Source organism: Leucopleurus acutus (genome assembly GCF_964270905.1).
Source record: "Leucopleurus acutus genome assembly, chromosome: 7".
Lineage (NCBI taxonomy): Eukaryota > Metazoa > Chordata > Mammalia > Artiodactyla > Delphinidae > Leucopleurus > Leucopleurus acutus.
The window spans coordinates 46,850,886-46,866,810 of NC_139150.1; the positions used below are offsets into that span (position 1 = coordinate 46,850,886).

At 42.5% G+C, this 15,925-nt stretch overlaps 1 protein-coding gene across 2 annotated transcripts in view; it reads right to left on the reverse strand.

The window, feature by feature from the left end:
- Positions 1 to 13,948, reverse strand: part of TMC1 (transmembrane channel like 1) — a 142,158-nt gene extending 128,210 nt beyond the window's left edge. The window contains exons 1-2 of one of the 2 annotated variants that reach the window (XM_082842148.1): positions 13,136 to 13,948; positions 1,417 to 1,579 (exon numbers count right to left, since the gene is read on the reverse strand). In XM_082842148.1, coding sequence (XP_082698274.1) covers positions 1,417 to 1,432 — 16 coding nt within the window. In that variant the 5' untranslated portion in view covers positions 1,433 to 1,579; positions 13,136 to 13,948. Of the gene's footprint in view, positions 1 to 1,416; positions 1,598 to 13,135 lie in introns of those variants that run through there. The other variant, XM_082842149.1, reaches the window with a different exon arrangement.
- Positions 13,949 to 15,925: the final 1,977 nt, after the last annotated feature.

Consider the following 15,925-nt stretch of genomic DNA (forward strand, 5'->3'; position numbering starts at 1 on the left):
TTTCTGTCTATAAATCACAATCTATTGATGCACTGAAAGAAAATTTCTGAGGGCTTTTCTAGTTAATCTGTTAATCTGTTTCAAACAATGATGAAAGAGAGAGGGTGGGGGAAAGATCTCAACATGTTACATTTTAAATTACAATTCAGGATTAGCATCATTTTTACAAATGGTTAAGATAAGCCTGAGCAGCCTTACTGCAAGTTTTTGTAAAAACTGTTGGAGTTCTAAGGAGAGCCTGACAATACCTTCACTACCAAAATAGCCTGAGGAGTTTGAGGACCCCAGGTTGGAACACCCTAAAGGTGCTGAAGTTGAACATCTTATATAAAATTTGAACCCTACACTTATTAATGGAAAACCAACCCCACCTATTAAAAGCTAATATACAACTATGAGCTATTTCTAATAGCCTCTTTGGAAAAGTATGTTGAGCCTCAAAAGAAGTGGCTGGTTTTGTTTTTGTTTTCTAAAAGCAATGACCTGTTTTGATAATGATGCTCCTAAGACTGTCCAGATGTTTGAAGTCCATAAGATAACTGAGCATATTAAATAGGATACTGCTCAGATTCTCAAGACACAGGCCTGGATGACTTTAATAGATTATCTCTACATGAGATCTCTGTCTCCACTTTCCATTCTAAGATTAAATAAGTCAGCTAAAGGAACGACAGAGACCAAGGCCATTTGGATTAGAAGTTCTAGGCTGAAAAGCAAATATGCATTTCCAGGTTTTCCATATTTAAAATTTTTACCAGTTTGTCTTTTGGGGACTGAAATGAGGATGACAACAGATCCAAAGTAAGCTGCATTAGCATCACAAAATGACAACTGAGTATGCCACCCACTATCTCCATATTACGCACCTCTGTGACAAGTCACAGGTACCAAGAATGTTTCATCACATTGCTTCCCTTCACATAAATCCCCCCCCCCATAGGGTTTTATGTCTCTCTTCTTAGCTTTCTCTGCCTTAATCCTCTTTCCTCTACTCTTCAGCTTGACTTAATTCAGAACTGTATCTAATTCACAAATTGAAGCAGGACAGGTCTCCCTCACAAACTCGGCCCACACACCAATCTGATGAGAGGTCACTGCTATGGACTAAACCCCAAGCAGGAGTTGCTGCACTGGAATATCAGTGTATTTTGCTTTCCCCCATTACCTTCTTAAATGAAAGAAAGGTAAGTTCAAGCACTTACTAGCTGGTGAAATCATACATCCATTAAAGAAAAGAAGTTGAAGAAATTTTGAACCCTTCCCAATTTCTCAAGAAACAAAGGGACTCTCCCCACAGAAAAAATAGAAAGGGGAATGCCCCAAAGAGGAAACAAAAATTGTGAAACAAACTTTTCAAAGTGCCCAATCTCTAACAAAGGTAGAGTATCCTACAACCAGGTCTTTATTTTGAAATACCTTTCTTGGGTGGCATCCTGGTGGTGTCCTGTCAGAACGTCTCGGCTGCCGGTTAACGTGAAGAAGGATGACAGGTTGAAGGGACAAATGTTTCAGGTCTGGTCCAGCACATGCACACAGTTCTGCCTGTTGCTGAAACTGCTCCCTGGTGCCATTTCACAGTCTGAAACATAAGAAGGTACTAATTTCCTCACCATTAAATTTTCATGAATGTTTAGTTTGCCATTTAGGGATGGAGTACTCAGGTCAAAAGGGTTGTATGTGGGGCTCATGTCTGAAATAAAACTAAGCTGATCGTGCAAGTGGTATTCAAAGCAAATCTGGCTTCATCCCATTCTGTATGTGCTTGCCTGCCTCGTTTTAAATACCTTCCATTCTAGGGTTTTATCCTAAATACATGCACAGAGGGCAGTGTAAGGGAAAGCACTTTTAGAAAAGTGAGAAATACTGACCACTAAGCAGACTCTGTAAATTAAATGAGTAAATAAAGAAGATACTCCTATGTGTGGAGTTCAGGTTTAAGCAGCAAAGCCACAGCACATTCAGTTTAGCTGTCAATCTCAATGTGGGGAAACTTGGAGATACTGTGTTCATTTTCTCAAATTCTCTGAAAATAAAACTTGCTATAACAGGAAACTTATTTTGTGGGAAGTTTAAAAAAAATTGTTTTTTCTATTAACACTTCTCAAAGGAAGGTAGTAATCCTTGCTTTAAAATGGTAAACAAAAAAGACTTCCATCACTGAAAAGAAAGGGACAAAAAGTGCTGAAATCTAATGTTGCAAAAGAGGCTGCCTTTGGAGAGGGAGAACACAGGCATTCTCTGGTTACTTCGGTGATAGCCACTGACCTTGGCAAGAGGAAACACTGTTTTGAAATGGATCCTGGTGGCACATTACACCAAGGCAGCTTTTGGCTTCACAGATGGATTTGTGCACAGATCTGACCCTTCTAGAATATAAAGCCTACTACATAGACTTTAGCTAAAGTAGTGTGTAGCACACCTGGAATTATGGTTTAAAACAAAGCTCTGTAAAGTGATGCTCACTTAGCTTTTTCCTATTCTGGACATTAGATCTCAACTGTAATAGTAAGATAGGATATAGCTGATACAAGTACTTACATTTAAAGATTTATAATGAAAGTTATGTGGTTCTTTAACTTGGGAATTTACAAGGAAATTGAGAAGTTTTGTTGCAAATTGTTGGACCTATAATCTAGAGTGAGAACAGTATGTAATTTAATTTATATTAACTTTAAAAATATGTAAAATAACTCTAAATTCTATTCTAACATAAACCATAATAAACTTATAAATAAATTAACAAGATGTTCTTCAAGCTTTCTGTCCAAAAAATTATAAAAACAATACTAACCAAAAGATTAAACACAGAAACCAACAAAGAAACGTAGATTAATTCACGCATGTTAAAATTTAAAATTTCTATTCATCGAAAGATGTTTCAAAGAAATTAAAGTAGAAAATACTTACAACTCACACAACACTTCATAAAAGTATAAAAAACAAAGAACTTCTACTTATCAACAAGAAGAAAATCAGCACCCCCAAAAGGGAAATAAATGGCAAAAGATTTGAACAAATATTACACATAGGAAGATATAAAACCTAATAAAAATGAACAAAACGAGAATTTGTCAATACAGTTAGAGGGACGAGGGGAAGATGGCGGAAGAGTAAGGTGCGGAGATCACCTTCCTCCCCACAGATACACCAGAAATACATCTACACGTGGAACAACTCCTACAGAACACCTACTGAAGGCTGGCAGAAGACCTCAGACCTCCCAAAAGGCAAGAAACTCCCCACGTACCTGCGTAGGGCAAAAGAAAAAAGAATAAACAGAGACAAAAGAATAGGGACGGGACCTGCACCAGTGGGAGGGAGCCGTGAAGGAGGAAAGGTTTCCACACACTAGGAAGCCCCCTTGCGGGTGGAGACTGTGGGTGGCGGGAGGGAAGCTTCGGGGCCGCAGAGGAGAGCACAGCAACAGGGGTGCGGAGGGCAAAGCGGAGAGATTCCCGTACGGAGGATCGAGGATCGGTGCCAACCGGCACTCACCAGCCCAAGAGGCTTGTCTGCTCACCCGCTGGGGCGGGCGAGGGCTGGGAGCTGAGGCTCCGGCTTTGGTCGGAGCACAGGGAGAGGACTGGGGTTGGGAGCATGAACACAGCCTGCAGGGGGTTAGTGCACCACGGCTGGCCAGGAGGAAGTCCAGGGAAAAGTCTGGACTTGCCCAAGAGGCAAGAGACTTTTTCTTCCCTCTTTGTTTCCTGCTGCACGAGGAGAGGCGATTAAGAGCGCTGCTTAAAGGAGCTCCAGAGACGGGCGCGAGCCACGGCTAAAAGCTCGGACCCCAGAGACGGGCATGAGACGCTAAGGCTGCTGCTGCCGCCAGCAAGAAGCCTGTGTGCGAACACAGGTCACTATCCACACACCCCTTCTGGGGAGCCCGCCACTGCCAGGGTCCTGGGATCCAGGGACAACTTCCCCGGGAGAATGCAGCATGGCGCACCTCAGGCTGACACAACGTCACGCTGGCCTCTGCCGCCGCAGGCTCGCCCCGCACTCCGTACCCCTCCCTCCCCCCAGCCTGAGTGAGCCAGAGCCCCCGAATCAGCTGCTCCTTTAACCCCGTCCTGTCTGAACGAAGAACAGATGCCCTCCGGCGACCTACATGCAGAGGCAGGGCCAAATCCAAAGCTGAGCCCCGGGAGCTGTACGAACAAGGAAGAGAAAGGGAAATCTCTCCCAGCAGCCTCAGAAGCAGTGGATTAAAGCTCCACAATCAACTTGATGTACCCTGCATCTATGGAATACCTGAATAGACAAGGAATCATCCCAAATTTAGGAGGTGGACTTTGAGAGCAAGATTTATTATTTTTTCCCCTTTTCCTCCTTTTGTGAGTGTGTATGTGTATGCTTCTGTGTGAGATTTTGTCTGTATAGCTTTGCTTCCACCATTTGTCCTAGGGTTCTATCCATCCATTTTTATTCTTTAAAAAATTTTTTTTTCTTAATAATTATTTTTTATTTTAATAACTTCATTTTATTTTATCTTAATCTTATTTTATCTCCTTTCTTCCTTCCTCCCTCCCTCCCTCCCCCCCCCTCTCTCTCTCTCTCTCTCTCTCTTCTTTCTTTCTACTTTTTCTCCCTCTTATTCTGAGCTGTGTGGATGAAAGGCTCTTGGTGCTCCAGCCAGGAGTCAGTGCTGTGCCTCTGAGGCAGGAGAGCCAACTTCAGGACACTGGTCCACAAGAGACCTCCCAGTTCCACATAATATCAAACGGCAAAAATCTCCCAGACATCTCCATCTCAACACCAGCACCCAGCTTCACTCAATGACCAGCAAGCTACAGTGCTGGATGCCCTATGCCAAACAACTAGCAAGATAGGAACACAACCCAACCCATTAGCAGAGAGGCTGCCTAAAATCATAATAGCGCCACAGACACCCCAAAACACACCACCAGACGTAGACCTGCCCACCAGAAACACAAGATCCAGCCTCATCCACCAGAACACAGGCACTAGTCCCCTCCACCAGGAAGCCCACACAACCCACTGAATCAACCTTAGCCGCTGGGGACAGACACCAAAAACAACGGGAACTACGAACCTGCAGCCTGCAAAAAGGAGACCCCAAACACACTAAGATAAGCAAAATGAGAAGACAGAAAAACACACAGCAGATGAAGGAGCAAGATAAAAACCCGCAAGGCATCCCTGGTGGCGCACTGGTTGAGAGTCCGCCTGCCGATGCCAGGGGACATGGGTTCGTGCCCCGGTCCGGGAAGATCCTACATGCCACGGAGCGGCTGGGCCCGTGAGCCATGGCCGCTGAGCCTGCGCGTCCGGAGCCTGTGCTCCGTGACAGGACAGGCCACAACAGTGAGAGGCCGAAGTACAGCAAAAAAAAAAGATAAAAACCCGCCAGACCTAACAAATGAAGAGGAAATAGGCAGTCTACCTGAAAAAGAATTCAGAATAATCATAGTAAAGATAATCCAAAATCTTGAAAATAGAATAGATAAAATGCAAGAAACATTTAACAAGGACCTAGAAGAGCTAAAGATGAAACGAGCAACGATGAACAACACATTAAATGAAATTAAAAATACTTTAGATGGGATCAATAGCAGAATAACTGAGGCAAAAGAACGGATAAGTAACCTGGAAGATAAAATAGTGGAAATAACTACTGCAGAGCAGAATAAACAAAAAAGACTGAAAAGAACTGAGGACAGTCTCAGAAATCTCTGGGACAACATTAAACGCACCAACATTCGAATTATAGGGGTTCCAGAAGAAGAAGAGAAAAAGAAAGGGACTGAGAAAATATTTGAAGAGATTATAGTTGAACACTTCCCTAATATGGGAAAGGAAATAGTTAATCAAGTCCAGGAAGCACAGAGAGTCCCATACAGGATAAATCCAAGGAGAAATACGCCAAGACACATATTAATCGAACTGTCAAAAATTAAATACAAAGAAAGAAAACATATTAAAAGCAGCAAGGGAAAAACAACAAATAACACACAAGGGAATCCCCATAAGGTTAACAGCTGATCTTTCAGCAGAAACTCTGCAAGCCAGAAGGGACTGGCAGGACATATTTAAAATGATGAAGGAGAAAAACCTGCAACCAAGATTACTCTACCCAGCAAGGATCTCATTCAGATTTGATGGAGAAATTAAAACCTTTACAGACAAGCAAAAGCTTAGAGAGTTCAGCACAACCAAACCAGCATTACAACAAATGCTAAAGGAACTTCTCTAGGCAAGAAACACAAGAGAAGGGAAAGACCTACAATAATGAACCCAAAACAATTAAGAAAATGGGAATAGGAACATACATATCGATAATTACCTTAAATGTAAATGGACTAAATGCTCCCAACAAAAGACACAGATTGGCTGAATGGATACAAAAACAAGACCCATATATATGCTGTCTACAAGAGACCCACTTCAGACGTAGAGACACATACAGACTGAAAGTAAGAGGATGGAAAAAGATATTCCATGCAAATGGAAACCAAAAGAAAGCTGGAGTAGCAATTCTCATATCAGACAAAATAGACTTTAAAGACTATTAGAAGAGACAAAGAAGGACACTACATAATGACCAAGGGATTGATCCAAGAAGAAGATATAACAATTGTAAATATTTATGCACCCAACATAGGAGCACCTCAATACATAAGGCAAATACTAACAGCCATAAAAGGGGAAATCGACAGTAACACATTCATAGTAGGGGACTTTAACACCCCACTTTCACCCATGGACAGATCATCCAAAATGAAAATAAATAAGGAAACACAAGCTTTAAATGATACATTAAACAAGATGGACTTAATTGATATTTATAGGACATTCCATCCAAAAACAACAGAATACACATTTATCTCAAGTCCTCATGGAACATTCTCCACGATATATCATATCTTGGGTCACAAATCAAGCCTTGGTAAATTTAAGAAAATTGAAATTGTATCAAGTATCGTTTCCGACCACAACGCTATGAGACTAGGTATCAATTACAGGAAAAGATCTGTAAAAAATACAAACACATGGAGGCTAAACAATACACTGCTTAATTACGAAGTGATCACTGAGGAAATCAAAGAGGAAATCAAAAAATACCTAGAAACAAACGACAATGGAGACACGACGACCCAAAACCTATGGAATGGATCAAAATCAGTTCTAAGAGGGAAGTTTACAGCAATACAATCCTACCTTAAGAAACACGAAACATCTCAAATGAACAACCTAACCTTGCACCTAAAGCAATTAGAGAAAGAAGAACAAAAAAACCCCCAAAGTTAGCAGAAGGAAAGAAATCATAAAACTCAGATCAGAAATCAATGAAAAAGAAATAAAGGAAATGATAGCAAAGATCAATAAAACTAAAAGCAGGTTCTTGGAGAAGATAAACAAAATTGATAAACCATTAGCCAGACTCATCAAGAAAAAAAGGGAGAAGACTCAAATCAATAGAATTAGAAATGAAAAAGGAGAAGTAACAACTGACACTGCAGAAATACAAAAGATCTTGAGAGATTACTACAAGCAACTCTATGGCAATAAAATGGACAACTTGGAAGAAATGGACAAATTCTTAGAAATGCACAACCTGCCAAGACTGAATCAGGAAGAAATAGAAAATATGAACAGACCAATCACAAGCACTGAAATTGAAACTGTGATTAAAAATCTTCCAACAAACAAAAGCCCAGGACCAGATGGCTTCACAGGCGAATTCTATCAAACATTTAGAGAAGAGCTAACACCTATCCTTCTCAAACTCTTCCAAAATATAGCAGAAGGAGGAACACTCCCAAACTCATTCTACGAGGCCACCATCACCTTGATACCAAAACCAGACAAGGATTTCACAAAGAAAGAAAACTACAGGCCAATATCACTGATGAACATAGATGCAAATATCCTCAACAAAATACTAGCAAACAGAATCCAACAGCACATTAAAAGGATCGTACACCATGATCAAGTGAGGTTTATTCCAGGAAGACAAGGATTCTTCAATATACTCAAATCAATCAACGTGATACACCATATTAACAAATTGAAGGAGAAAAACCATATGATCATCTCAATAGATGCAGAGAAAGCTTTCGACAAAATTCAACACCCATTTATGATAAAAACCCTGCAGAAAGTAGGCATAGAGGGAACTTTCCTCAACATAACAAAGGCCATATATGACAAACCCACAGCAAACATCGTCCTCAATGGTGCAAAACGGAAAGCATTTCCACTAAGATCAGGAACAAGACAAGGTTGCCCACTCTCACCACTCTTATTCAACATAGTTTTGGAAGTTTTAGCCACAGCAATCAGAGAAGAAAAGGAAATAAAAGGAATCCAAATCGGAAAAGAAGAAGTAAAGCTGTCACTGTTTGCAGATGACATGATACTATACACAGAGAATCCTAAAGGTGCTACCAGAAAACTACTAGAGCTAATCAATGAATTTGGTAAAGTAGCAGGATACAAAATTAACGCACAGAAATCTCTGGCATTCCTATACACTAGTGATGAAAAATCTGAAAGTGAAATCAAGAAAACACTCCCATTTACCATGCAACAAAAAGAATAAAATACCTAGGAATAAACCTACCTAAGGAGACAAAAGACCTGTATGCAGAAAATTATAAGACACTGATGAAAGAAATTAAAGATGATACAAATAGATGGAGAGATATACCATGTTCTTGGATTGGAAGAATCAACATTGTGAAAATGACTCTACTACGCAAAGCAATCTACAGATTCAATGCAATCCCTATCAAACTACCACTGGCATTTTTTCACAGAACTAGAGCAAAAAATTTCACAATTTGTATGGAAACAATAAAGACCATGAATAGTCAAAGCAATCTTGAGAACAAAAAATGGAGCTGGAGGAATCAGGCTCCATGACTTCAGACTATACTACAAAGCTACAGTAATCAAGACAGTATGGTACTGGCACAGAAACAGAAAGATAGATCAATGTAACAGGATAGAAAGCCCAGAGATAAACCCATGTACATATGGTCACCTTATCTTTGATAAAGGAGGCAGGAATGTACAGTGGAGAAAGGACAGCCTCTTCAATAAGTGGTGCTGGGGAAACTGGACAGGTACATGTTAAAGTATGAGATTAGATCACTCCCTAACACCATACACAAAAATAAGCTCAAAATGGATTAAAGACCTAAATATAAGGCCAGAAACTATCAAACTCTTAGAGGAAAACATAGGCAGAACACTGTATGACATAAATCACAGCAAGATCCTTTTTGACCCACCTCCTAGAGAAATGGAAATAAAAACAAAAATAAACAAATGGGACCTAATGAAATTTCAAAGCTTTTGGACAGCAAAGGAAACCATAAACAAGACAAAAAGACAACCCTCAGAATGCGAGAAAATATTTGCAAATGAAGCAACTGACAAAGGATTAATCTCCAAAATTTATAAGCAGCTCATACAGCTCAATAACAAAAAAACAAACAACCCAATCCAAAAATGGGCAGAAGACCTAAATAGACATTTCTCCAAAGAAGATATACAGACTGCCAACAAACACATGAAAGAATGCTCAACATCATTAATTATTAGAGAAATGCAAATCAAAACTACAATGAGATATCATCTCACTCAGTCAGAATGGCCATCATCAAAAAATCTAGAAACAATAAATGCTGGAGAGGTTGTGGAGCAAAGGGAACACTCTTGCACTGCTGGTGGGAATGTGAATTGGTACAGCCACTATGGAGAACAGTATGGAGGTTCTTTAAAAAACTACAAATAGAACTACTATATGACCCAGCAATCCCACTACTGAGCATATACCCTGAGAAAACCATAATTCAAAAAGAGTCATGTACCAAAATGTTCATTGCAGCTCTATTTACAATAGCCCAGAGATGGAAACAACCTAAGTGTCCATCATCAGATGAATGGATAAAGAAGATGTGGCACATGTATACAATGGAATATTACTCAGCCATAAAAAGAAATGAAATTGAGCTATTTGTAATGAGGTGGATGGACCTAGAGCCTATCATACAGAGTGAAGTTAGTCAGAAAGAGAACGACAAATACCGTATGCTAACACATATATATGGAATTTAAGGAAAAAAAATGTCATGAAGAACCTAGGTGTAAGACAGGAATAAAGACACAGACTTACTGGACTTGAGGATATGGGGAGGGGGAAGGGTAAGTGTGACAAAGTGAGAGAGTGGCATGGACATATATACACTACCAAATGTAAAATAGATAGCTAGTGGGAAGCAGCCGCATAGCACAGGGAGATCAGCTCGGTGCTTTGTGACCACCTAGAGGGGTGGGAGGGAGGGAGACGCAAGAGGGAAGAGATATGGGAACATATGTATATGTATAACTGATTCACTTTGTTATAAAGCAGAAACTAACAGTCCATTGTAAAGCAATTATACTCCAATAAAGATGTAACAACAGAAAAATGAACGAAACATCAGCAGTAATTTCACAGAAGAGGGAACACACAGCCAATAGACATATGAAGAAAGTTCCAATGTCATGTAGAGAAATGCAAATCAAGACCACAAGCGGTAGGGGCATGCTAGTTTAAACCTCAGAAGTTCCCCAGGTGAAATTTGAAACTGGCTCCATGCATGGAGGGCAAGAGGAGACCAAAGAAAGAGGTAGGCCACTCCAGATTCATAGCTGGTGGCTTTAATAAACAAGGGAACTCCCATTTGAGGTTTGTCTCTGGTGATCGCAAGACGAGTAGATCACGGCACTGCCCTGCAGAATGTTAAGGGTTTATATAGAGGCTTTAACTGGGTTAGGTTTTGTATTCAGTCCAGATGGTCTCAAAAACACATTGCTCTTGCAGGACTGTGTCTTTGAGACGGCTCTGGTGCAGGGAAGGCAGGCAGAATGCATCTTCCAAGGACAGGGAAGGGGGTAAGGAGCCTCCAATTGCCCAGGTCCAGTTTGAGGGTCAACAACAGTCACATCCTCTCTACGACCTCCTCCAGCTCTCCACCCCTCCTGCTGGCTCTTACAATTTTACACGCAACCCTTTTTCTACAATGTGCCCTGAGTGGTCAACAAGAAATTTCATTAGCATGGCTCATTTGTGGCTATCTGGCTACATTAGAGGCAAATACCACAGCAACAATATGGGCACATGCAAGAGAAAACACAAATTAAGGTAACAATTCACAAAGTAAGAAACAATTTTTTCCATTAAAAGACCCATGATCCAAACCACTGATTTATTAAGCTCCCTAGGTGGGGGTTGGATTACTCAGGGTGTTCACTTGTATCCCTGTGTGCTTTAGTAAAAATGCTGCATGGTGTGAACACACACATTCTACCTGGGTAATGGCACAGGTGCCTCCTTGGGAGGCAGTAATATTGCCCAAGACCACCCTATTTCAGAGGACAGCTTTCCTCGTTAGAGACATTTTAGTGTTCAGCAAGGACAGGTTCTGTTGGCTATCATAAGGCTTGCTGGGTGAATTTAATAAGGGCTTTTATGTGAGCTATACCATCCTCCAGGCCAATGAAAGGAACAAAGATGGCAGCCAGATGATCGTACCAATGGAAAACAGAATGCACCCTTCTGGCCTTGAGGAGAAGGAGGTTGGCAACTTTTGTTGCTGTGGGATAGATTTTCTCCTGTGCCCAGGGAAAACCCAGGGTACAGTGTCCGAACCACCTAGATGGAAGCCATGGCCAAAGATTCATGCCACAGAACCACTGGGTTTCATTTGGGTCTCCCCAATAAATACCTGTATGGTGTGACCATTCTGTACCAAACTAGTCACTATCTTTTGATGTAATAGAATGCGCAGTTCTGGTGATATCTATCTTATATCCCTGGTACAGTAAGGCAGGTTCTGTTTAAAATGCTTTTTCTGGTCCCAGTGTAGGGGTGAATGGGTGCTCACAGGTCCAAAAGCTGAGGTGAGTACATCCTAAATCTAAGTGTAGCCACCCATGGCTCTGATGATGGTATTCATAGGACCCTTCTGGTCAGCAATTTGATAGGCTGTGTAGTTTGATTGACATAAAAAGAATACCCATTGATAGTGTGTGCCACAGGCCAGGTTTTTGGATCAATATCGCTAATGTCAGATGAATTAAGAGTACTAATTCTAGTTTGTTCTTCCTTTATGTACTGCTTTAGTGCTTTCCAATTCCCTCCGTGCAGTGGTGACATCAGCCATGTCAACCCCAAGAAGGTAGAGGAGGGCAGTTGCCCACAGTCCAACTTTCAGTGCAAAGGGAAATGGCCAGGGCTCATGAGTGATCACCAGACAAAATGTTCTGAGTTCAGCCCATTGGCTGCTGTGGTTTGTTCCTGTTTCCATCCAGATGGTGTCAGTGTTGGGCTGAATAGCAAGTGCAGTCCATGTGGGTGGGTTGCCCCCTACTAGACCCCTCTGTTTACTGGGCATCAGCAGCAATTTCCACTATTCCCTCTCTACAGCCTACAGGGGCTGCCACAGGACTAGGGACAGAGGCATTTGGAAAACCTACATGTTCTATAGGGCCTAGTTGTACCTGCATTTCTAGGGACAGTGGGCTGGAGGACAGGTTAGTCCTCTTCTGCAAACAGGCATGCCTCTTAGTCAAAGTGGGAGTTTGAACTATGGCAGAGGTAGGTCGGTGGAATATATTCGCAATCCAACCTTGACAGCAACAGAAGTTCTTACCATGATACACTGTTCTTTCATGAGAGGCTCTACTGGAAGAGTGCTGTGTATGCTGCTAGGAGCCACTGTTCTATGGGCTATACCAGGTTTCTGCCCCCTTCCAGAGTTGGGACCAAAATCCTAGGGCTACTCTCTCCTGTTGTCTCTGCTACAGTTCCCAACCCATACCTTCTGGAGTCACAGACACATCTAACTCAAATGGTAGCCCTGCTTGGGAGATGCCTAGAGCTTTAATCTCCTTAGTATGTTTGCCCTCTCAAAGGTGGCTCGTTGTTCTGATCTCCAGGCTCACACATGTCCTTTCTTTACCAGGCAGTATAAGGAATGGAAACACTGTGCCAGGTAGAGAATAAAAGTCCCCCCAAACCCCCAAAATTCCTATAAAAGCTTGCACCTTTTTCATGTTCTTAGAGATTAGCTAGGCTTGCACCTTGTCCATAATAGCTCTGGGACAATTCACATCTTACCTGATCATATGACTCCCGGAAACTTTACATTGCTGACTGCACCTTCAGTTTTCTGTGTATTCACCTCCCATACACTTGCTCACAGGTGTTCCAGCAAAATCTGCAGAGTGCGAAGTCAGCAGAGGCAAGGCTTCGTATGTCGACATTATATCATCAAAGCAATGGGTCCATTTTACAGATGTGGGGAAGAATAACAGGGACAGATCTCCAGGCACCATCCCATGACATTTTGTGGGGCTGTACAGGTAGCCTCAGGGAAGAATTTGAAAAGTCCATTATCGTGCCTTCCATGTGAAAGCAAATTGAACTTGTGACTCAGTAGCCAAGGTATTCTGAAAAAAAGCATTTGCTAAGTCCAGAACAGCATGGTCCACTCCTAGGACTGTGGCCAAATTATCTAAGATGATGCCAAGTTTGGGCACAGCTGCATGAATGGGGGGCATAACTTTGATCAATTCTCAGTAATCCGCCATCATCTGCCATGAGCTATCTGCCTTTTTTTACCGACCATAATGGGCTGTTGAAAGTGCTATGGACATGGTGTAGAATACCCACTCAGTGCAGTTCTTGGATAGTTTCTCCTATTTCCTTGACAATTACCACTCTTCGTTAGGGGGAAGTGTAGGCTTACTGATTCCCAGTTGGCATTTCCCCTCAGCAGTACTGGTTTGATTACTCTAACCTGGAGGCAGAATTCACCGATAGAGGTTTGCGGAGTTTGGCCTTGCAGGATGTCCGTGCCCAATATGTTCTCTGGTATTGGAGAGATAAGATCCTCATATTCTTGTGGGGGAGAACATCCAATTTGCAGTGTCAAAGGGACCTTCCTGACCATAACCAATTGCCCTTGGAAACCATCGATGGCACTGAAAGGCCCAGAAAATTCCTGAAGTTTACCAGGTATTAGAGTATATTCAGCTCAAGTATCAATCAGAGCTGTCACCTTTTGTTTATTTCTGGGGTACCAGTGAATAGTGAGCTCAACATGTGGCCTCCAATTGCCCCCAACGGCCCTCACTTGGAGGCCATCTTGGCTTATATCCTACACCCGGGGAGTGGGAGGTACCCACCCCGAATAGGACTGTATCCCTGAGGCCTCTGCTGTAGCAGTAGGTACCTCAGGGATGGTAGGGCAGGTGGGGCAGGTCTGAACTCTTGTTCAGCTTTCAAGGCTTTCCACAGGCCAGCTAACACAGTGTTAGGTTGCCCATCTATCTTTTCAGGTCTGATCCCTGCAGCAATGAGGTCAAACCACATTTGCTTCTGGGTTGCTCGTACCAGACCGTAACAGCCAATTGGGTTAGCCTGTTGTCTTCTTGAGCTCCCTCTCTGTCTTAGGTCTTTCCCACATCCTGTACCTATTCCTGGGATTTGTCAGTATCCCCCAGATCAGCAGTAGCCTGCCCAACATCAAAAACGTCTCCTGTTATGATTGGGCTCAGCATGGGTATCAGTGCCGCATACCAGGTACCGAAGGCATACTGGAGTATCTTGGCTTTCATTCCTGCAGTGAATGTAGCCCAATCAGGGCCTTCAAAGACAGGGGCGTAGATGGCCTACTTCATTTCCCACTCCCTAAGAATTTGTTGTACCTCCTCTAAATATATCCAGGGTCTCATATGTCCAGAGAGACCCCCTTACTGGGTCAAGCTTCCCTGTAGGATAGAATAATCCAATCTATAAGGGAGTGAGTGCCTTGACCTCCCCATTGCCCCTCACCTCTGAGCACCCCTGAGCTGGAGAGAAGGCTGTGTGGTGATATTCCTCTTTTTTCTGCCTCCTGCCCAGTCAGAGAAATGCCATTGCCCCCTCTCCCCTGCCCCTCAATCCTGTAACCATACTAACCATTCCTGGATATTTTCCTGGCCTTTTGTTGGAACTTGATAATTATATCAATAAGCTCAGTGAGCATATATTCTCTCATCAGGTATGTTTCCTGAATTGGGGGCTGCCTTACTGGCTGGGATTGTTGTTGCTGTGTTTTTGCTTTCCTTTGAATTACGGGTCCAATGACATAGGGTGTATCATCAGTTTCACTGTCAATCACCATAAAATCCACCTTTGTTTTCCTCACTTTCCCAGGGAGTCCACCACTTAGTGTCCCAATCAGGCTTTGTCACAGGTGCTCAGACCTTAATCCATGGCAGCTTGAGCCCTCCTGGCCTTGCAAAACAGCATGCTGAAGTCTCCAACTTAATCATCCTTCTCTCCCACTTTGTCTGCCAGCCCCGAAGCGAGCAGGGCAGTGGACAGTGCACATCCTTCTCTAACCTCAGTTCTTCTTCCAACTTTCACTCAAGCTTCAGCCTCTGGTTGGTCATCAGTGTCAAGCTGTACTGCCCACCCTAGAGGCCAGCCCACTGCGCAGCGGTTCATTTCTCTCCTTTGCAGCACTGTGTTATGCTCAGTTCTTCAAACAAGTGCATTAAACCAGTGGGCATTTTCAGGGCATCGCCATACTCAGGTGGTGGTCCACAAGCATCTAACATATGAGCAACCCCTCTTGACATGAAGGATGACGGCCAACCCTGGGATTCCCCCATGGATGCCTCTTTTCCAAGATCCATTTCTTCAGTCTCCTGCCCAGTTCAACAACGGTTGGTTTTGCACCTACTTGGTAGGTGGCAATTTTAATAAGCAAGGGAACTTACAGGAGAACTTGTCTTGGGCATCACAAGACAAGTAGATCTCTGCACCCACCTGCCAGAATCTTAGGAGTTTATATAGAGGCCTTAACTGTGTTCAGTCACATATTCACTCCAGATGGTCTCAACACCTTACTCTCTCAAG